Here is a 23,173-nt window from a genome sequence, read left to right as displayed (position 1 = left end):
TTAAGTTTCTTGAACAGAGACCCAACATAATAGTGACTGTGAACAGGTGGAAGTGTATTTCTTAGGTAAAAATCCTGAATCCCTACAACAACTCAATTGCACAGAATTCTTCGGAACCCAGGCTCCTTCCAGCTCACAAGGGTATGGCCCTTTTTTTTGTGGGGGAGGAAGAGGTCCTTCTGTCTGGTCTAATCATTAAATTGACTATGAGCCAGATTAGCGAGAGAAAATAACAAAATTTAATTACATACTTATGTACGGGAACCCCCTATACCTGACCGAGTCGGAGACCCCCACATACCTGAGAGGTTCTAAGACAGAAAGGGGAAACGAAGTATACGTGACTTCCTGGGCTAAGGAAGGAGGCAAGGCTCCTGGGGTTTCTGGATTCACATGCCAAAGTGGCACATGTTGGGGAGGCCTGTGCTGAACCCCTTCATCATCCTCATGTTCTAAGATGGTGACCAGAGCTCCAAGCATCACATCTGCCTTCCAGGCAGGGTAAAAAATAGAAGCAAAGGACAAAGACCATGCAGCACCTGTCTTTTAAGGCAGGTCCTGGGAAGTTGCAATGGAGTCCTTTGCCTTCATCTCAATGGGCAGTACTTAATCGTGTGACCATACCTAGCTGCAAGGGAGGTTGGGAAATGCCCCCCCACACCCCCTCCAGAGCCATATACTTGCATGAGAATCAGGGACTCTATTACTCTGGAAGAAGGGGAGAATAGATTGGGGGATAAATCCATAGCCTGTGCCGCAGACGTTCCTTCATAGGGCTGTCTGTGGTGAGGTGAACCACCCCTCCTTGCTGAGGATGTAGGATTCCTCCAGGGTTTTGGCTGTGACAAACCTTGCTGTGAGGACAGCCTTGTGCCTAGTCTCTAGCCAGGGCCACTGCCAGACCCCTTTGGCCATGTATGGCTATTTACATTTACATTCAAGTTAATTCACACTTTAAAAAAATTTAATTCTGTTTCTGAGCCACAGTAGCCCCATTTCAAAGACTCGGTAGCCATGTGAGTGTCAGTAGCCAGTGGCTACCGGCTGCTGTAATGGATAAGCAGATATAAAATATTTACGTCGTTGCAGAAACGTGTAGGGACAACCCTGCTCGAGCCGAGACAGCTGCTTTCCCGGTGCCGGGCCCGGCGGACCAAGTGTGGGCTTGACTCAGCCCCCTGGGCTTCATCTCAGCCAGGCTGCCTTCTCCAGGGCCCAGCCCGCGAACCCCACGTGCTGCGCCTCCTTAGGGTGAGCCCACCCCCTGCAGACAGAGCTTCGTCTGAGGTCACGGGCACGGGGAGCTGGCCTCCGGACGAGCCGGCGGGGTTGTGGACTTACAGAAAACAGTGAGCACTGACTTGGTTTCCGCGGAGCCATTCTTCCTAGGTGGTGAGAGTGTCGGCGTGGCCTGCCGGTAGCCTGGGCCGCCTCGCCAGTTTTACATGCCTTTCGTGGGAGAAGAGGATGGGAGCGGGAGGAAGTGAGTCCCGCCTAACCCGCCCCCATTCAGAACTGCAAAGGTGGCGCTTCGGGGTGGATGAATGCCACCACCCGGGAAATGGAGAAGGGCTTAAGCACGTCTGTCTCCTGAAAACCGTGGTATTTTTAGCTCCAGAGCAGTTGAAAGCAGATTTAAATGCACAGTGGATAATGATAACTTTCACAGCTGAGCGACCTCGGAGGACATCTGCTCGGATGCTATGCAAACACGATCTGACTGGCTCCGTGTGTTTATCTTTCTTTTGACAGTGATAAGCGGTAGAGAGAGAGAGAGAGCGAGGATTTCAAGATCCATCATAGATTCAACTGGGTTGGGGCCCGAGGTCCCCCCTCGGAAGGAAGAGTTTACGCTGCAGTAGCCCCTTGTTCCCCCCCACCCCGGCCCCCAGGGGGCGGTTGGCTGTCTAGTGGAGACAGTGAGGTGGTCCTGACCTGTGTACCCTGCAGTGAAGGGGCCGACAGCGTGGCCGGAGCCCCCAGGCCACGGGCACCCTCGTCTGCCTTTTCTCGGGGTGCAGTGACATGAAGATCAGAGGTAGTTCTTCGGAGCTCAGGGTCGGGATGCTTCCGGTGGCGGACAGCTTGCCCCGTTGTCTAAGTCTCTTCAGTTGGGTGGGGCCAGCTCTTCCTATTAGAAAGTTCTCATCTTGACTCTGCGGTGGCCCCTCTGTGCCCTGGAGCAGTGAGGTGTGACCCCCCTGGAGAGGACTGGGGAGCCAGCTCCTGGGTTGGAGACCCAGCCTCTGCAGGTCGTGGCTGTGGGACCCTGCAGGCTACTTATCCTGGGCGCTTGAGTTTCCTCACTTCCCACCCCGCATCTACGAGGACCTGCCTCGTAGGAATGTTGTGAAGATTGAATGCATTAATAATATATGAAGCATTGAGAACAGTTCGCTAAGGTTAACTTGTGTTGTTATTTTTATTATTTGCTCCCATAAATCTTTTCTCCTCCTACGCCTCCATGCAGGCAGGCAGGTGGGTGGGCACTCCCCCCTGACATCTAACCGCAGGGTTCCAGCTGGTCTCTGACCCAGGGAGGAGGGGTTGGCCAGGCCAAATTGGCCACAGCGTGGAAGCAGGCAGGCACAGGGAAGAGTGGGGCTGTGGAACCAGGCAGTCGACCCTTAGTGCTGACCCCTGCACTGGATTATCACCTTCTGCAGAGGCAGGTTTAGCACAGGTAATGAATGACCCAGCAATTCCACTCCTAGGTATGTACCCAAGAGAAATGCCTGTGTGTGGTCACCGAAGGATACGAACCTGGATGTCCTTACAGCACCCTTTGTAATGGCCCCAACCTGAAAGCTACCCCAATGCCAACCGATAAAAGAATAGATAAATAGATTGCACTGTATTCACACAGTGGAATACAATACAGCAATGAAAATACTAGTAATTGTTCTGCGTGTAAAAACAGGGCTGAATCTCACAAACATGTCAAATTTGAGACAAAGCTAGACAGAAAAGATTATATGCTGTATGATTCTATTCGTATGAAGTTTAAAGACAGGTAAAGCGAGTCTGCTGTTATAAGTCAGGACCTTTGGTTGGGGGCGTGGGGGACTCTCTGAGGCCCTGGTTATGTTCTGTTTTTTTAAAAGGGTGCTGGTTACATGGGCGTGTTCAACTTGTGAAAATTTAAGCTGTGCACTTAGGATTTATGCTTTTCTGTATGAATGTTATATTTAAACTAGAGACCCAGCTCACGAAATTCGTGTGCGGGTTCGGTTCCTAAGCCTGGCCTGCAGTTAGGACCATCTTCCCCAGCTGTCCGCAGCTGGCCCCGCCCCCCACCGCCACCCACCACAGTTCCCTGTTCGCCATCGGGTGATGGGAGCCTGCTGGCCAGGGAAAGGGACCGAGAGGTGTTCAGTGTGCCTCATAGTGACTGGTCAAGTGGTCGTTCTGCTGTTAGGGTCAATTTGCATATTACCCTTTCATTATATAGGATAGAAGTCTGGTACAGAGGTGGGAGCCAGCTGGCCTGCCCTAATGGGGACCCCGGATCAGGGTGGGGGTCCCTACTGGGGGGCAGGGCCGGCTGGGGCGAGGGGCCGCAGTCATTCTGGTCTCTGGTCGTTCTGGTTGTTCCACCATTTTGTTCGCTGGGCTTTTATTATATAGGACAAAATAATTGAAAACAAACCCAAAAGGTAAGGCCGTTGATCCAAACAGTATTTAACCGGAGACCACTATCAGCGTTCTAGTTTTCTGGCTGATGCTCGTCAATTGCTGCCTCCTGCTGACCCCAGATCTGGGCTCCTGTCCTGAAAATGGGTCCCTTCTTTCATCTCTCTCTCTCTCTCTTTTTTTTTTTTTTTTACAGACTGATGGTTGATAGATGGGAGGGAATTTGGGGGACTGGGTGAAAAAGGTGCAGGGACTAAGAAATACAAATTGGTAGTTACAAAATAATCACAAGGATGCAGAGCACAGCATAGAGAACACAATCAACGATATTGTAATAACTATGCCTGGTGCCAGGCATGCACTGGAAATATCAGAGGGAACACTTTTATAAAGTATAAGATTGTCTAACTACGATGCTGTGCACCTGATATTAATACAGAATAATATTGTATGTAAATTGTAGTTGAAAAAATAAATGGGTCATCTATCTTTCATCTCTCTTGCTCACGGTCCAAGAGCAGAACCGAGGGCTGTGCAGGAACCAGTGGTCCTGTCCCGGCCTCTCCCCACCTGCCCCGCATCCTCACCCGCAGGGATGTGTGACAGCTTCCTGGCCTCCTTGTCTCCTTCGCAGAACATCGTAGCGGTGGGAGCGGGCTTCTGCGACGGTCTCCACAGCGGAGACAACACCAAAGCTGCCGTCATCCGCCTGGGACTCATGGAAATGATCGCCTTCGCCAAGATCTTCTGCAAGGGCCAGGTGTCCACAGCCACCTTCCTGGAGAGCTGCGGCGTGGCCGACCTGATCACCACCTGCTACGGGGGCCGGAACCGCAGGGTGGCTGAGGCCTTTGCCCGGACGGGAAAGGTAGCCCCGGGCCTGCCCTCCCCACCCCTGTCTCCCACTTGTGACCCCTGGGCTGGGTGGGTGAGCACAGTGCCGCGGAGGCGGAGGCCAGGATTTGATGGGTGCTGGTTTGTCCTGTTTACCTGTCTGCTTTCAGTTAAAGTACTTCAGTCTTACGTCCTTTATCTTGTACATCTGTTTTTTTAATACATATATTTGTATTGATTTCAGAGAAGAAGGGAGAGGGAGAGAGAGATAGAAACATCAATGATGAGAGAGAATCATTGATTGGCTGCCTCCTGCACGGCCCCCCCCGCCCCCCACAACTCCCACTGGGGACTGAGCCCAAAACCCAGGCTTGTGCCCTGACCGGGAATCAAACTGTGACCTCCTGGTTCCTCGGTCAAGGCTCAACCACTGAGCCATGCCGGCCAGGCTATCTTTTACGTCTTCATCTTTCTTGGGCTTGTAGCAGAGGAGTGCAGCTCCGCTTTCCCACTCTCCTCTGTTTTGTTTTTTTAAGTATATTTTATTGATTTTTTTACAGAGAGGAAGAGAGAGGGATAGAGAGTTAGAAACATCGATCAGCTGCCTCTTGCACACCCCCTACTGGGGATGTGCCCGCAACCAAGGTACATGCCCTTGACCGGAATCGAACCTGGGACCCTTGAGTCCGCAGGCCGACGCTCTATCCGCTCTATCCGCTGAGCCAAACCGGTTTCGGCCCACTCTCCTCTGGAAATGAGTGACTCTCTGGTCCTTACCGTAGATTGTTTTTCACCCTTTGTTTTTAAGACCATTGAAGAATTGGAGAAGGAGATGCTGAATGGGCAGAAGCTCCAGGGACCTCTGACTTCTGCGGAAGTGTACCGCATCCTCAAGCAGAAGGGGCTGCTGGACAAGTAAGTCCCGTGTCTCCCCGAGACCGGAGAAACGCTTATCATCCCTCTCCCCTCGTGACCGCCAGCCTGGTCCTTTGTCTGGCGTGAACGTCTCTGGCAGGAAACACCCACCTGCCCTGAAAATGGGTGTTGACACAAAACACAGACCCAGCTCAGCTTCAGGAAGAAGAGCTTCATTCTTTGTATTATGAAACAGGAAGTTTAGGACTCTGGGTTGTTTGGTAAGACCCACGCGTTACCCGTTTTAAATGAAAACAAGTAATAAATGAATGCTTTGTTGGCTTTGTAAAAAGATAGAATCTTGTTAATAAACTGCCAGGCAATTCAGAAGTGAAGGGAAGACACGTCACCCCAGAATTCAGCCGCGGGCAGTGCAGGGACCTGTGTGAAGGTTTGGTGAGCAGCCTAGCAGCCTGCCCTCGTGTGGATGGATGGATGTTTGGACGGACGGACGGACGGATGCATGCATCCGGTCTCCGCTGCACCTTTCAGGCTGGTCACGTGGTAAAGGTGGGCTCAGGTCAGCTTGATTTGCCACCAGATCGAGAAAGGAAGCCCCTCAGCACCACGGGAGCTCCCCGGCCACCCTGAGGCTGCCCCTGGCCCTTTACCTTGCTGATTTGTTGAGCCTTCCTCCATAATCACGATGCTTCACAGTGATGTTTCCATCTCTCTCTCCCTCTCCCTTACTCTCTAATGCTTGTGCAGTGTATTCTGTGCATCCTTAACTCTCCGTAATACTCTGTGGGAGAGGGGATGTCTGGTTGCCCGGGAGAGTAGGGAGCTAGGCAGCTTTGTGGATGCTGCCAGGAGGTGGGTTACGGGCAGCGTCTCTCTAGTTGTGTTTCCTTCATCCTCTCACGTCAGCCCAGGTGTCTGCTGGTCCCAACCTGGCATCCTTACCTTGCCCTGCTCTCCTCGTTCTACCCATAGAATTCCCGAAGGAACGTGGAAAATGAGGGAGGACAGGGCATTTGTCTTCCTTCTTTAATTTGCATTTTATATTTCCGAAACGGCTTTCAAAATCGGCCAGGCAGAGATGGAAGTCATAAACAAGCCCCCAGAGGAGGAGAATTGCCTTTAAACCGTGACTTCCAGGAAAACACCTCCGACACGCATGGCTCCCCTCGCATATTTAACAGCAGACAGCGATGCGCTGGTGTGCGTGGCTGGCCGCCTCACTGGCCATTCAGTCTTCATCAGGGATGTGTTTAAAGTCTTAAAAAACACCTGGGTGTTTGGTGATGGTTAGTATCTCCCAGTCACGATTTTAAAGAGGGATCTGTGTGACGAGTTTATAAATTCACGAGTTGGCTGGCCATCTGCATTCATCGCTTCACCCGGGAAGACACAGCCTGAAACGGGCATTCTGGGATCGGGCCCTGCCTGCTTTAAAAAGCAGGTGTAATCAAGGAGGCAAAGCTCGGCTCTGAGCAGACGCCTCTCCTCAGTCATGTCCCATTTTCTCCCTTCTGACTAGAAATTGAACAGGCTGTGCTGGTGCTTAATGAGGTCTCTGGAGGGGGCTCCCCCTTCTCCCGGGCTGGAGTGTAGAGCATGTGGGACTCTCCCTCCCCTGCACCTGCTTCCCCGACCTGCACAGACAGAGTCGAGCTCTAACCTTCTCCTTTGTGCCACCTCTTGCCTTGATTTTTTTCTTTTTTCATTCCGGCCCTCATGACTCTGCTCTCCCTCTTATATCCTTCTCTCCTCCCTCCTCGGTTGCTATGAAAAGAGCCCTGAGCAGGAGGGCAGTGTTTAAGGCCATCTGCATCTTACTAGCCCCATAGTCTTAGGTCAACATTTTAGCTGTTCTGTGCCCCCGTCTCTTTATCCACAAAACCAAACTGGTAGACCAGATGATCACCGTGGTTCCTTGTCCCTCGAGTATTCAAATTCAGAGGCCTCCTGCTCTGACCGAATGAGGGCTGCAGTCCTTGGGCTGACATGTGAGACTGCCCCTCTCAGTCCAGTACAGGCTTACCTCATTTTGTTGTACTTCACCGATGTTGCTTTTTTTCACAAATTGAAGTCAAGACCACCACCGCCCTCCTCAGCCCCCGCCAGGAAAAAAAGATGTACTTGCTTTACTGTGTGATACGTGTTTGGTTGTAGTGGTCTGGAACTGAACCCCCAATACTCTTAAGGTTTGCCTGTACCAGCTAAGCTCCTGGAGTTTATCTGTGGTTACATTCATAAGCTGTTATTTATTGCACATCCCCCATGCACCAAGTGTTGTATGCTTTACATGTAAGCCATTTCATACAATAAGCCTGAGTGTCCAGCCCATTTTACAGATGAGCAAACTGGGCCAGAGAGGTTGTGAAACTTTCCCAGAGTTAATAGGCTGTGGAGTCAGATTTGATTAAGTCTACCTGACTCAAAAAAAAACCAACATTCTGAACCTTAAAAACCCCACAATGATAGACTGTCATTATAGGGTTCTAACTAGATCATTTTCAGAATGGCCTTTAAGACTCTATTGATGCTTCCAGCTCTCTTTGGGCTGTGTGTGTAGGCCTGCATGTTTAAAAGCGTGATTGAAATTATGTCCTTAGTGACATCTGCCATAGTACTTGCTGAGCCACTTGTACCCGGGATAATGTTATCTTTTCTTACAGTGGATTATTAACCCACACCTTCACACCCTCATCCCTTTCAAGCTTTCACTTACATGTTTTCACATCTTGGAAGAAAAGGCAAAATAAATCCAGCTTCCAGCATGAGATCAGTGCTCTGCTAATGGTGGGTCCCCACGTTGGTTCTCCCAGGAGCAGTCCAGGCTGGGTTATTCGTGGTGATGTGTGGGCTGCTCGTCTTCATCCTTTCTGGAGAAGAGAGAGCAATACCACGCCTTGCAATTTAATATGTATTCTCCAGTCTTTTAAAATAGTGACAGAAACTTGGACTCATTCCAGATTTGACCAAGAGCCTGAGCCACAAGTCTTTATGGGAATGGCCATAGATTACCCCATAAGGTTTATCACGTGACTTGTTTGTAGACAGTGCACTCCCATTAGGCAGAGGATGATTTAGGTTGTACCAGGATCGTATGGCCGACTGTGCAGAGACCCTGTACAGGCCAAATAATAAAGGAATCTAAACCTGGCCAGTGTGGTTCAGTGGTTGAGCATCGACCTATGAACCAGGAGGTCACGGTTTGATTCCTGGTCAGGACACATACCCGGGTTGCAGGCTCGATCCCCAGTAGCGGGTGTGCAGGAGGTAACTGATCAGTGATTCTTATCATTGACATTTCCATCTCTCTCTCCCCCTCTCCCTTCCTCTTTAAAAATCAATAAAAAAAGGTGTGTGTGTGTGTGTGTGTGTGTGTGTGTGTGTGTGTGTGTGTGTGTGTTTAAAGGAATGTAGGAGATGGTCACAGGTAGCACACTAATCTGCAATCTGTTAGGTCAGAAAAACTAATCCTTTGTCTGAGGTAAACCAGATGGCTTAACTTGTCTTTTCCTATTTTCCCCCAACTAGGTTTCCATTGTTTACTGCCGTCTATCAGATCTGCTATGAAGGCAAGCCTGTGCAAGAGATGCTGTCTTGTCTCCAGAGCCATCCAGAGCATTTGTAAAGTGGACCGTGCAGCATGTCAGGCAGCATAAATCATGTTTGGGGTTCACGTGGAAACTGGGACTTGGCAACAAGATGTTGGCTTGACTGTAATCCCATCATGGATGAGTATGAATTTTTACAGGCTCGTTTTTGAATTTCGAGAAGCAGATCATTGGCTAAGATGCACTGGGCAACAACTAGACGCACATATGTGAATGCATGAGTGTGTGCGTTCATTTCTCATTCTGTGGATGTTTGCATGCATGAATCAAAATTAAAAGTCCTTTTTAAAGATTACTTTTGAAACTATCCCACTGTGGTAGCTTATAAGATTGGAACTATCTCAGCTGAATTTTTTAGACCTAATTTATATCTTTGAGTGAAGGAATTTTTTTTCTCATTCTCTTGATGTTAAAATTTAACCAGCATTGATAATGTGGTAGAATGGAAGAGCGAATGCGTTCAAAGATCAACGGACTGTAACTTTTAAACACTATCTCAAAGCCAGCATAATTAATGACTTTGTGAGTTGATCTCTCTCTTTTTTTTAACAACTAGATGTTTTTACTTAGGTAATCCACTCTGTAACTCCCTCTCACTGCCGTTTTCTGCGTTTTTAGCCTCTTTTCTCTCATGAGCTGCCAGGATGTGCAGAACACAGAAAACTCATCTGGGATTTTCCTGCTGTGACTGACACATTCTTCTGATTAACCACACTTGTGCAATGGTTTTTGTTTTGTGCAAACATTTCCTTTAAGCTTCACAGATCCTCTGAGGGGGGCTGCTGTTATTCCTTTTGTAGATGCTGTCACAGTGCCTGGTTACCTGATAAGGAGGGGGCAGAGCCAGGAGGCAAGTCTAGTGCTCCCTGCCCCACCCAGGTGCCCCTGGACCTTCTCAGATGTCCCTGGGCTGATTTGACCTCCAGCTAATTGGTTGTGTCAGAGGCCACAGGCAGCCTTTCTGGAGGCCATGGGAGGGCTTCCTGCAGCTGAGATTTGTGTGGGGCATTGTCTAGACTGATGCCGCTCAGAGCGTGGCCCTCACTTCATCGGCTTCGCTTGGAGTCTCTTAGAAATGCAGGCTCCCAGGTCCCACCACAGACCTCGGAAGTGGGGAACGGTATCTGTGCTTTAACACCCCTCCCACGTGTTTCTGACGTTCACTACGATTTTAGAAGCACTACTGTAGAAAATTTACTTTACAATAGCATTTCTCAACCCGTGTTCCATAGGCAACTAGTGTCCTGGGACCCAGCAGTGGGGGCTTCTGGGTATTTCCTGGCAAGGTCAGGTGAGTTTGGGGAAAGCTGAATCTTAAAAGGTGTAGAATGTATGTTAGCATGTCAGCGGAACCTGTGTATGTAACCTAGCCAGGCCCAAGCACATTCGATGACGGAGATTTTTATTTTGGCCAGGAAACCTGCGAAAGTTTCCAAGGGACACTGTTCTAGGCTGAGGTCACCTTCGATAACTCAAGTTTACCCATCTCTCCCCGCACGAAATTAGGATGAATAATGACCTGTGGTAGTGTTCGCTCTCACCTTTTCCAGCTCAGGCCTGCCACAAAGCTCTGATGAAGGTTTAAGGTGACACTGGCAAGTACAACCAAGTAGGTGTCAGCTTCGCTGAAACGCACATTATGGGGAATAAGTGCTTTTAATTCTAGAATTAGAATGGGAATCACTGTGTCTTCTTAAATGAGATTGGTTTCGGGATAGCATTACAATGACCTTAGATAGCACTTGATAAACTATTAAGGGAACATATGAATGTCACTTATATATTTATGGATTTTCAGTCACTTTGTGAGATTTTTTGACCTTTTCTATTTCTGTGGTAATTTTAAAAACTCTATCCAAATAACTTTGGGGGTGTTATAACGCCCCATTCACAGACGTATGTGAAAGCACACAAAATGCTCCAAGTTTTATTGATTTTAGTGCCACTATTAAGTCAATCAATTTTTGCTTGTCACGTGATTCATGTTTTTTAAAAGTTTGTACATAGGTAACAAAGTGTTACTTTTTAAGATACATAAAAGGGCTGTGAGCTAATTGTGGTGTCTATTAAGGAGGATAATCAGAGCTGAGGAATTCTGTCTTTTGTGTGTTCTCACCTGCATTCACCCTTCCTGCTCTGGGTTTTGTATGTGAGGGTTTTTTCTTTGCAAATGCTCTCTTACCACTCGGAAGTCTGCTGACTGTACCTCTTGAACATACTTATGCTATGCCACACATCATGGAAAAACCCAAATTTTATTATACGTTTGTGCTCTGCTGTCGCTATTTATTACTGTATGAGTTATCTATTTTTGTAATCACCTGTGGTCTACCATCTCTCACTAATTATGGTAACAAAGAGGGAGACATCCAGAAGAGAAGCTTAATTTGTACTACTTCAGCCAATCTGTGAATGTAAAAACTACACTGTTGCCTTGCTGTATCCCAGCCTACTGTAATGCGGAACAGTTATCTGTCTTCAAATCCAGCCTAGCCGGTAGAGTGGAGCTAAACTCGCCCTGGTTTTTCATTAAACTGTTTTAACTATAACAAGGCCCCGTGGCATCGGCCCGAGGAGTGGTGGGGCGCCGGCATGCAAAGGGTTCTGTAGTTTTTCCATTAATTCTAATCAAAGAGCCTTTTACTTACATGTGTACTGTATTTGTTTACAGACTATATAGGTGGATATAATTGATATAATTTAAAAGCTTGGTTTAATAAACATTTAACCCCCAAACCTGTGCTACTGATCTTATCCTTGTTTAAAATCAGTTAATGGCTTTATCTATTTAGGGAAGCTCTTTTTCCCCCTGAATTGTACTGCATTAACAATAATAAAAAGGCAATTTTTAAAAGAAAGGCTTCATTTCTAATTCCAGTCTTCAAACACAGCCCCGGTGAGGGCACTTGGGGAAGGCAACCAATCAATCTCTCTCCCTCTCTCTCTCTCCCTCCCTCCCTCCCCACCTCTGTCCTTCTCTTCCACTCTCTAAAAATCAATGGGAAAAATACCCTTGAATGAAGATTAACAACAAAGAATTTAGAAGACTACCCTACCAGTCCCACTGTAAAAAGTAAAAATTTACTACAATTTTGGCCAAAACCGGTTTGGCTCAGTGGATAGAGCGTCGGCCTGCGGACTCAAGGGTCCCAGGTTCCGGTCAGGGGCATGTACCTTGGTTTCGGGCACATCCCCAGTAGGGGGTGTGCAGGAGGCAGCTGATCGATGTTTCTCTCTCATCGATGTTTCTAACTCTCTATCCCTCTCCCTTCCTCTCTGTAAAAAATCAATAAAATATATTTTTTTAAAAACTACAATTTTGTTAAAGCAGCCAGCTGATTAATAGTTGGTGGTGCTGAAAGTTTGGATGGGCACAAAATGGGTCATGTAAGTGAAATGTTTTCAAGGAATGTTGAAGCAAGAAAAAGGAATATTAAAAACAAACAAAAAACCACTACAAATTGACCTTTTAGGCAAAAGCCTATGAAAAACAAGCTGACCTTGGGGTAAGGTGCTCGGCTGAGGAAATTCATTTCCAGTGAACCATGATGCTCCCGTCCACTAGGGGTCACTCTTTGGGAATGGCTTTTCCTGAGGCGGTTGGCAGTCTGAAAAAAAGTTGCATCATTGTTCCTGTGACTTTCTGGACAAGTTTTTAGAACACATTTCTTATGAACAAAGCTGAGTTTTTGCTTGGCCGTTGCCAAGTGTCTAGGTTTCATTTGGACTTTTTAACTCAACACCCACCACACATTTTGAGGAACATCATTTTTACTTTCACTGTGCCCTCTACCCACTTAGACATCTGGTTGGATTTTTTGTTGTTTCTGTATCCTTTTCCCTTCCTTGGTGTTGGACACCGCTTCTGTCTGATTTGGCCAAATATCTGTCTTTTTCTCCCCCTTATCCTGACACTGCCATTCTAACAAAAGCAAAAACACCTGCTGCTTGCTCTTTGCTCTCAAGAAAGACCTGGGAACATACCTGGGGAATACTTCTAAAGAGTGGACCTTTCATGCTTTAAAAAAGTTTTAGCAAATAGGGTGGCAGACATTGAAAAGAAAAATCCTGCCCAGCCGGCATGGCTCAGTGGTGAGCGTTGACCTATGAACCAGGAGTTCATGGTTCGATTCCAGGTCAGGGCACATGCCCAGGTTGTAGGCTCCTCCCGGCAGGAGGCAGCCGATGAATGATTCTCTTTCATCGATGTTTCTCTCTCTCCTTCCCTCCCTCCCTCCCTCTCCCTTCCTCTCTGAAATCAATACATAAATATTTTTTTATTTAAAATAAAAATCCTTCCCTCTGGTTTCCCTCTCCATTATCTTTGGAGATAGGTATGTCTATCTCTGAATTTTCATTTTGAGGCCATTTTATCAAGTCCCTTCTAAGGCCCTGTACCTACCTTTGTTTGCTTCCATTCGTATTCTTTTTCTTAGAGTTCCTTGCCCTCCAGTTGCAAAAGCTTCTGGCCCCTTAACATGAATTCACGCTTCGCTTCAGGATTTTGGAGTTAGATGGGGATTCAAACTTTGAATCTCTCTGAATTTGGGCGAGTTACTTAACCTCCCTGGGCTTCACTTTTCTGGTCTATAAACAGTGTCCGGCTTCATGAGAAGTCAGAAAACAAGTCATTTGCTTTTCACAGTTCCCTGAACACAGCAGGGGACTTCAAGATGGAAAGTACCCAGGGAGAAAAGGACGTCCATATTTGGTTTGAATTGCTTGGGGCCCTCAAAGCTCCGGAGATGTCCTGGAGGCAAGAGAACATTCTGGTCTACAGCTCAGAAGGGAATGAGGAGCTAAGGGGTTGTCTGGGTGAGGCGGTTAGGAGATCAGAGCAGAGTGAAGGAGGTATCTGTGAGCCAGGAGGGAAGGGGGAGGTCAGGGCCCAGTAACAGCTACGTGAGCTAAGACGGAAGTGTCCAGGTAAGGTCTGGACAGAAGCTCACTTTTCATTTCGGGGGGAACAGCGTTCATAAATCTGACGCCCATTCCTCAGGATGTACTCATTCAAGGCCCTGTTCTCATGTTCGTTTCAGCTTTATTGAGGCAGAATTGACAAACGTGATGATTTAATATGTATATACATTGCAAAATGGTTGCCACAAGCTAATTGACATATTCGTCACTCATATTTACCTTTCTGTTGCGGTAGTGGTGGTAAGAACCCTTAGGATCTGTATTCTCTTAGCAAATTTCAGGTATAAAATACGGTATTATTAACTAGAGTCACCAGTATGTACATTAGGTCCCCAGAACTTACTCATCTTATAAATGAGCATCTGTATCCTTTGGCCAACATATTTCCATTTCTCCCCCCAACCCCAGCTCCTGACAGTTCCCACTCTACTCTCTAATTCTATCAGTTCAACTTGTTTAGGTTCCACATAAAAGTGAGATCACACAGTATTTGTCTTTCTCTGTCTGGCTTATTTCACTTAGCATCCGTGTTTTCACAAATGGCAGAATTTCCTTTTTTGTGTGGCCGAGTAATATTCTTGTGTATAAATATACTGCATTCATTTATGCACTCATTCATTGACGGACACATAGGTTTCCTATACCTTGGCTATTGCGAATAATGCTGCGATGAACATGGGAGTGCAGATATCTGTTCGAGACAGTGATTTCATTTCCTTTGGAGATATACCCAGAAGTGGGATTGCTGGATCATATGGTGTTCTAGCTTTAATTTTTTGAGGGAATTCCATGTTGGTTGGTATTTGTATTTACATTCCCACTAACAGTATGCAAGGGTTCCCTTTTCTCCACATCCTTGCCAACACTTGTTATCTATTGTCATTTTGATAATAGCCATCCTAACAGCTGTGAAGTGATAGTTCACCGTGGTTTTGATTGTCTTTTCTTGATAGTTAGTGATATTGAGCACCTTTTCATGCACCTATTGGGCTCCATACTCCTATGATTCTCCACTCAACAAAGCCATTGACAGGCAGTTTAAAATCATTGCAATGCCCAGAGCAATCACTTGAGGGCAGCACCGCACAAGGGTAATGCAACCAACATCATTGATTCAGCAGAGACTTATTGAGGGCATACTAGTTTACTAGTAATGTGCTAAGTGAGTTTGTAACCACAGCATTGACCTAGCCTGAGGAAGTCACCCTTGAACCCTCCCCAAATGCATGTCCTTAGCCATGAGGCATCACAGACTGTTTACCAGGCCCTGAGATCAGGGCTTGGCCTGTGACTTGCTTTGCCAATGCAATCTAGCAGAAGTGATGGTGCGACAGGTCCAAGAACTTTTGTTCTCTTTAGACTCATTTCTAGGAAATAATATGAATCATGTTTAAATATTTCTATTACATTTAGTAGCTCAAATTCATTTATTTTTAACTGCTATCTCATTTTCCATTATATGGATAAACCCCAATATAGTTGCCCATCTCCCTATTGGTGGCATACAGGTTGAAGATTTTTACTAATACAGAAAATGGCAAGATATTCCTATGCATGCCTCCTATATACATGGATGAGACTTCCTTTTATGAACATACTAGCAAGTCATGGAATATACACACTTCACACTTATTGAAATATTGCTAAATTGCTTCCCAAAGATTTTGGACCAATCTACTCTCCCACCAGCAATATGTGAAATTTCTCATTTCTCCATATTTGCCATCATTTAGTATCATCATATTAATTTTTATAGTTCTTTTTCCCAACCTGATGGGTCTAAAATGGTAGTTGGTTGATATATTAATGTATATTTTGCTGATTTCCAAAGAGGCTTGACCTCTTCCCATGTGTACATCAGCCCTTCCGGTTTCCTCTGGTGAATTGTCTGTGCATATCCTCTGTTTATTTTTCTGCTGAGTTGTTTGCCTTTAAAAAAAAAATAAAAAGTCTTGCTCCTACAAATCTTTATGTAATCTTTATATTTCATGTTACATATTCTATACATAACATATATCATACATGAAGATAGTACATAAAGAATATATTGTATATTTATATGTATATAACACATAAAAAATAGTATATTTTCTTTAATGTGTTTGTTTGGTTGCAAAAACCTTCTTCCAGTAATTTTTTATTTTGTTTTGTTTTGTTAATCCCCATTGATTAAGTCCATTGACTTTCAGAGAGAGTGGAAGGGTGGGGGGAGAGGGAGAGAGAAACATAGATGTGAGAGAGACACATCAGTTGGTTGCCTCCTGCACAAGTCCCCACTGGGGCTGGGGATCACACCTGCAACCCAGGTACCTGCCCTTGACCGGGAATCAAACCCACAACCCTTTGGTGTGCAGGCTGGCGCTCTAACCACTGCTGGCCAGAACTTTTCCAGTAATTTTTAACAGCTTTATACAGATACAGTTCCCATATCATACAGTTCGCCCATTTAAAAATGTGTAGTCACTTTTCGAACTTTTTCACAATCTCAGAAAGAATCCCTGTACCCACTAGCCATCACCCCTCTATTCCCCCATCCCTCCTGAGCAACCACTCATCTACGTTCTGTTTCTAAAAACATGCCCATTCTGGATCTTTTCTATAAATGAAACTGTGTTACATGTGCTCTTTTGTGACTTTTAAGCATAATGTTTTCAAGGTTCATCCATGTTGTAGTATGCATCAGAACTTGGTTCCTTTTCATGGCTGAATAATTGTCCATTGCAGGGATATACCACCTTGGTTTACTGACTCATCAGTTGAAGTAACTAAACTGTAACTGAACATTGCTTTTCTCGTTTCTGCCCATCTGGCCTGATGGCTTACTCTTCCCACACATAAGAAAGCCTTTTTTACCACTGGCTTTGAACTGTACTTTATTGGTGAGAAGCCTTAGCTCCGATCCCATAATTAAAGAACTCATCTAGCCCTAGAGACCCCCGTCATCCCAAGCGTGGGCCCTGGGTGGTCAGCTTCAGCGTCCCCTGAAGCTCGGCTCTCCAGCCCTCCCACACCTGCCAGAATTACACTCTGGTCAGGAGATCCCCAGGTGATGCGCATGCCCATTAAAGTTTGAAAAGCGCTGCTCTGTACCACTGTTTCTTCCCCTGCCTCTAAACCGAAACACGTGGAAGGCTTTTGAAGCAGCGCCAGTGGCCTGCCCACTTGCGGTCAGCGGTTCAGATCGCACTGGTCTAGACTAGAGTGGGTCAGTCTCCCCAGGTGATCCCACGGAGCTGCCAAATGGCTTGGAGGAGCAACCCCACCTTGTTTCTGTAGACCATTTTAATCGAGGGACATTGATGCTACGTGTTTGAAGCCGCGTGTGTGGTTCTGTTTAGCAAACCTGATTGAGCAGCTTCCCAGGAAGGTCCCTGTGTCCCTTTCCTAAGGAACTGGAGTGTGACGGCCAGGGACATCGTCTGCCCTCTGGCCTCCCGCTCCGAGTCCCTGTTCAAAGCTCTGTTGACAAAGATGGTCTGTGTTTTTAAGAAAACACAGCTGAAGCCCCCGCACGGCGGGTGCTGCCCAGGCTGGCCTGGTTTTTCACGGTTCACTCTCAGTATCCAGTTTGCAAACTGGCTCTGCCAGGAACGGCTACCGCTTTAAGCAGTGTTTACCCAAATACGGCTTCTTCCTTGCTCCTGCCGACAGATTAAATACGGTAGGAGCAAACATCTTGGGTCCGCACCAGGATCTGTCTCTTTTTAAACAAACCCAGCCTCGATCTTATCTTTGCTGAGGAAGCTGTGGCAACATCAGGCCGTCAAGTCTGTTTCCCTCAACTTCTCCTCGTGGCTCTGCGGGTTTCCTTCTGGGCACTGGCTTCCTCCCGGGCCTGTGTGTCCTGGGATCTCATGGCAGCAGCTGCAGTCGCCGTCTCCTGAATCAGGTGGGCTAAACGGCCTCCACCTTTCACATCCACAAAAGGTGTTACCGCTTCACCAGGGTTTTGTCTGCACCTCCTTGTCACTTTTTTAAAATACTTTTCTATTGCCCTAGCCCCGTGGTCGGCAAACTCATTCGTCAACAGAGCCAAATATCAACGGTACGACGATTGAAATTTCTTTGGAGAGCCAAATTTTTTAAACTTAAACTTCTTCTAACGCCACTTCTTCAAAATAGACTCGCCCAGGCCGTGGTATTTTTGTGGAAGAGCCACACTCAAGGGGCCAAAGAGCCGCATGTGGCTCGCGAGCCGCAGTTTGCCAACCACGGCCCTACCCGGTTTGGCTCAGTGGATAGAGCATCAGCCTGCGAACTGAAAGGTCCCTGGGTTTGATTCCGGTCAAGGGCACATGCCCAGGTTGTGGGCTCGATCCCCAGTGGGGGACTTGCAGGAGGCAGCCGATCCATGATTCTCTCTCATCATGGATATTTCTATCTCTCTCCCCATCTTCCTTCCTCTCGGAATCAATAAAAATATATTTAAAAATAAAATATTTTTATTGATTTCAGAGAGGAAGGAAGAGGGAGAGAGAGATAGAAACATCAAGGATGAGAATCATTGATCGACTGCCTCCTGCACGCTCCCTACTGGGGATCTAGCCCACAACCCAGGCATATGCCCTTGACCGGAATTGAACCCAGGACCCTTCAGTCCCCAGGCCGAAGCTCTATCCACTGAGCCAAACCGGCAGGGCCTCCTTTAGTTTATAATCCTGCCCTACATCTGCCTCAGATAGTGTCACTGCGATGCCCTGGCCCTGTGGCTGAGGCCACGTTTGGGGAGTTAAATGAAACAGGAGGGAGAGGGAAGGAAGCTATTTTGTTCTGCGCATCCGGCCATTAACCGACTCACAGATACGTGTGCAAAGTCCTCCGAACCGTCCCGTCTACATTCTCTTCAGCCCCCGAGAGCTTGGTCCGCCTGGACTGACTGAGAGGCATGACCGTGCAAGAATCACAAGAATCAAAGGCCCTGAGGTTCGTGAAATCCACACCACGCGGGGCGGGCGCTTACAGGTGTCGGGTAGCTTCTTGGGTTCTCTCCGTGGGGAGCTGAGTTGCTAAGCTGTTAACTTGATCTGCTTCTCTCAGACGGGGCCAAAGAGCCCAGCTTTATTTCCCAGCCACCGAGTGCTAATTTCCCTGTGTTTCTAACACTCTCCTAATTCCAGCTCCGGGACATTTCCCTGTTGTTAAAGCAGACACCCCGGAGGGTTTTCATCCAGGAAAGAGGCCGCAGACCTGGGCAAGTCAAGGTCTGAGTCTCAGTCCGAGAGAGGACGGGACTCATCGGACCCACCGTTTCAAAGCTCTCTGCGGGGCCAGCTCCGTACCAACAGGAGCCAGCCACGCTGGCTCGGTGGTGCGGAACCTGGGGCCTGCCGCCGGCAATTGCTCCTGGTTTTGATGTTTGTTAAAGACCTTTGCTTAATTTGCTGCTACACTGCCTCTCTGATCCCATTACAGGCCTGCACCTGTGTGTGTGTGTGTGTGTGTGTGTGTGTGTGTGTGTGTGTGTGTCCTTTGTAAATAACAGCCTGTTCTTTTCTTTCAGCCAGTCCTTGCCTACTCCCCGACCCTGCCCTTTCAAATTTTTTCTAAAACTAGTTTCATTCTTCTAAATTGGAACTCCCAATAAATAATTCAGACACCTGAGCCCGGGTCCCTGCCTCCCGGAGGTGGGAGTGCGTGCACGGTGTGCACCGGTGATTTCCACACCAGGGCGCCGAGCGGTTTTGCAGGGAGATTTCGTTCTCCCTCTAGAAAAGCCCTCTGCAGCTGGCTCTGTCTCGGATGTCCTTGGCAGACTCCAGCCTGCATGCTCTGGCCCACGCTCCCTGACAAGGATTTGATGTGAACATCATTTCCTTCACTTTTATGCTTGTGTCTGCACAAGAGCCTGTGTTCTTGTTGGTTCTGAGACCCGCGTTCTTAGTTTGCTTCTTGTATAGAGCCTTCTTGAACCACAGCTGGGAGTGTGTTTTGGGGGTGGGGGGGGGTGAAAGAGAGAGAGAGAGAGAGGACACAAAACAGTGTGCATGGATTGATTTCATTGGATCATTCTAAGTTTCTAGGTCTTTTCTCTATCTGTCTGTCGTCTGTCTGCCTCTCCCCTTCCTCCCCTACACTATGCCACCTCTCTTTCATTTATTTACTTATCTATCTATCTTTATTGTGGAAAGTATTACAGATGCCCCCCTCCCCCCCTCTTTCTTTACCCCTCTTGTTTCTTTCCTTCATTTCTAGCCACTCATTTTAACTGACCTTAATACAGAGCCTTATATATAATTCCAAATTAATAGAACTTATTAATGGTAACAGAATAGAATGATTTCTCTTTTTATTTTATTTTATTGTTGACAGTATTACAGATGTCTCCCAATCCCCCCCCCCCCCCGCCCCCGGCTTCTACTCCCCTCCTCTCAGCCCCCCAGATCTTTCCCACCCTATTGTTCGTGTCCATGTGCTAGGCACGTAAGTATTTAAGTTCTTTGGTTTATCTCTCCTTGTCCCCCCACATGGAGGTCCGTCAGTCTGTTCCATGCCTCCATGCTTCAGGTCTTATTTTGTTGGTCCATTCGTTTTGTTCATTAGATTCCACAAATAAGTGAGATTCTATGATATTTGTCTTTCTTTTTTTTTTAAAAAAATATATTTTATTGATTTTTCACAGAGAGGAAGGGAGAGGGATAGAGAGCCAGAAACATCGATGAGAGAGAAACATCGATCAGCTGCCTCCTGCACACCCCCTACTGGGGATGTGCCCGCAACCAAGGTACATGCCCTTGACCGGAATCGAACCTGGGACCTTTCAGTCTGCAGGCCGACGCTCTATCCACTGAGCCAAACCGGTTTCGGCATGATATTTGTCTTTCTTAGTTTGGCTTATTTCACTTAGCATAACCCAGTGGTTGGCAAACTCATTAGTCAACAGAGCCAAATATCAACAGTACAACGATTGAAATTTCTTTTGAGAGCCAAATTTTTAAAACTTAAACTTCTTCTAACGCCACTTCTTCAAAATAGACTCGCCCAGGCCGTGGTATTTTGTGGAAGAGCCACACTCAAGGGGCCAAAGAGCCGCGTGTGGCTCTCGAGCCGCAGTTTGCCGTCCACTGGCATAACCCAAAGGGTAAGAGATCCCTCTTTTCTTTCTCTCTCTTTTTTTTTTCTTACAGAAAGGGACAGGGTGGTAATTAAAATGTTTCTTTTCCCTCTCAGTTTTTGTTCAATGCCATATATGTGGTTTTATTGAAAAATTTTGGTCACCCTGTATGATTCTACTCTTTTCATTTTACCTTAAATGAAGAGTATTTTCCATAGTACTAAATATTCTTAGAAAATATATATTTTTTAAAGTCAATGCCATTTCAGTGTTTGCTTTTTAATTTTAGGATATACAACCTAATTATATCCATTGGTTGAATTACAGGTAGTAAAATTACAGGATTTAGAAGGCATATTTTTAAAGATGTCAATAAATATAACCACGTGGCCTACTAGTCCTGTAGGTGGGCCCAGCTTCCTGCCCTTCTAGCTGGCATTGAGCAGTATCTTGAAAAATACAACTTTGCCCACTTACTAGGTGAAAATAGCTATTTTAATCTGCATCTCATCAACCACCAATGAATTGGAAAACTCAGAGATCACAACATTTAGGAAAGGAAAGTAGTTTACTCGCAAGAAATGCGAGACTTGGAAGGACCTACTCATCAAATAAAAAAGCGTAGCCGGTCATTAAAGCCAAACGCTGAAAAATCACCAAGGTACCCGAACTCATAATTGGTATGCTCATTGCCGAAAACCAGCAATTTTCTTACAGGGTTATCATCTCTGCAAAAGCTGTGCCCAGTCTTCAGACAGCAGCATTGCAAAAGTCGTGGATAAAGCTGTTTGCATTCAATAGTCAGCAACTGAGGCGATGCTCAGGAGTCCATTCATTGGGGTTGGGGGCAGTAGGCTGGAATTAGACACCTTAAAAGTGTTTACTGTCCCCTAACCATGGCACTAAATGAAGGCAAGATGTGAGTTTTGCTTCCACAAGATTTTTTGTGTGTAGGAAGGATCACATATTTCATTTCGAAGTACATACAGTGTGGGGCAAAAGTAGGTTTACGTCTGTGAGTACGCGAAAACACCAAATTCATTCTTGTATTATTTTCTATTAATTATTGTATTATTTTTCGTATGAACTATTGTAAACCCACTTTTGCCCCACTCTTTAGTTTATGTCTTTCTTTTCTATCTGAATGCCTTTTATTTCACCTTCTTGGGTAAATACCTTGCCACTTAGCTGAAGGTTGAAGAAAAGGAGTGAGACCAGACCTTCTTATCTTGTTCCTGATCTTAGGAAGAAAACCTCTGTCATGCCCCAATAAGTGTGATGTTAGCTGGGGCTTTGTTTTGTTTTGATCAGGTTTAGGAGCTTCCCTCCTGGTCCTAGATTAGTGTGTGTCTCAATCATGAAAGGTTGTTGGATTTCATCAAATGCCTTTTTCTCTGTCTGTTCCTATAATCACGTGGCTGTTTTCCCTTTTCCATTGCATTGATTGATTTTCATAGATTGCCACCTTGCATTCCTGGGATAAATCCCACTTGGTCATGGTGTGTAATTCTTTTTATACCCTGCTGGATTGTGTGCACTTAGTATTTTGCTGAGGATTTACAAATCTATATTTATAAGAGATATTGGTCTGTAGTTTCCTTATGATGTCTGTTTGGTTTTGATATGAGGGTAACACTGGCATCATACAATGAATTGGGAAGTGTTCCCTCCTTGTCTACATTTGGGAAAAGTTTGTGAAGAATTGGAATTCATGGTTCTTCAAATGTTTGGTAGCCTTGACCAGGGAAGCCATCTGCATGTGGGTGGTTTCTCTTATTACTCATTCAATCTCTTGTTATTGTCTCTTCATGAGCATTTTTTTTTCAATGCTTACACAATACTGTGTCAGATGGAGTGCCAATTCTTAGATTTCTTTTGGGAGAATCAAACACTAAAAAGAGGGAGAGTGGCTGGATTCATACTTATGCAGGTGTTCTTTCAAAAGACTTCTAGGGTACCTCTGGTTGGTTCTGTACAGGCCCTGAGGCTACTGAGACCAACAAAACAGTCAGAGGAATGACCCTGAGGATCACAGAGTAGATGAGTTGACTCTATTTTATTTTTTATATATTTTTATTGATTTTGGAGAGGAAGGGAGAGGGAGAGAGATAGAAACATCAATGACAAGAGAGAATCATTAATCGGCTGCCTTCTGCAGGCCCCCTACAACCCAGGCATGTGCCCTGACTGGGAATCAAACCGTGACCTCCTGGTTCATATGTCGAAGCTCAACCACTGAGCCACTCTGGCCGGG

At 46.3% G+C, this 23,173-nt stretch overlaps 1 protein-coding gene across 2 annotated transcripts in view; it reads left to right on the top strand.

The window, feature by feature from the left end:
* The window catches only part of GPD1L (glycerol-3-phosphate dehydrogenase 1 like), a 35,670-nt gene extending 23,986 nt beyond the window's left edge, over positions 1-11,684 (top strand). For both annotated transcript variants that reach the window (XM_079795417.1, XM_079795418.1), the window contains exons 6-8: positions 4,268-4,501; positions 5,276-5,382; positions 8,869-11,684. In XM_079795417.1, the coding sequence (XP_079651543.1) occupies positions 4,268-4,501; positions 5,276-5,382; positions 8,869-8,965 (438 nt within the window). In that variant the 3' untranslated portion in view covers positions 8,966-11,684. The remainder of the gene's footprint in view (positions 1-4,267; positions 4,502-5,275; positions 5,383-8,868) is intronic.
* Positions 11,685-23,173: the final 11,489 nt, after the last annotated feature.

Source organism: Cnephaeus nilssonii (genome assembly GCF_951640355.1).
Source record: "Cnephaeus nilssonii genome assembly, chromosome: 17".
Classification (NCBI taxonomy): Eukaryota; Metazoa; Chordata; class Mammalia; order Chiroptera; family Vespertilionidae; genus Cnephaeus; species Cnephaeus nilssonii.
The sequence above is the reverse complement of the archived record's forward strand: the minus strand, read 5'-3'. Positions and strand labels throughout refer to the sequence as shown.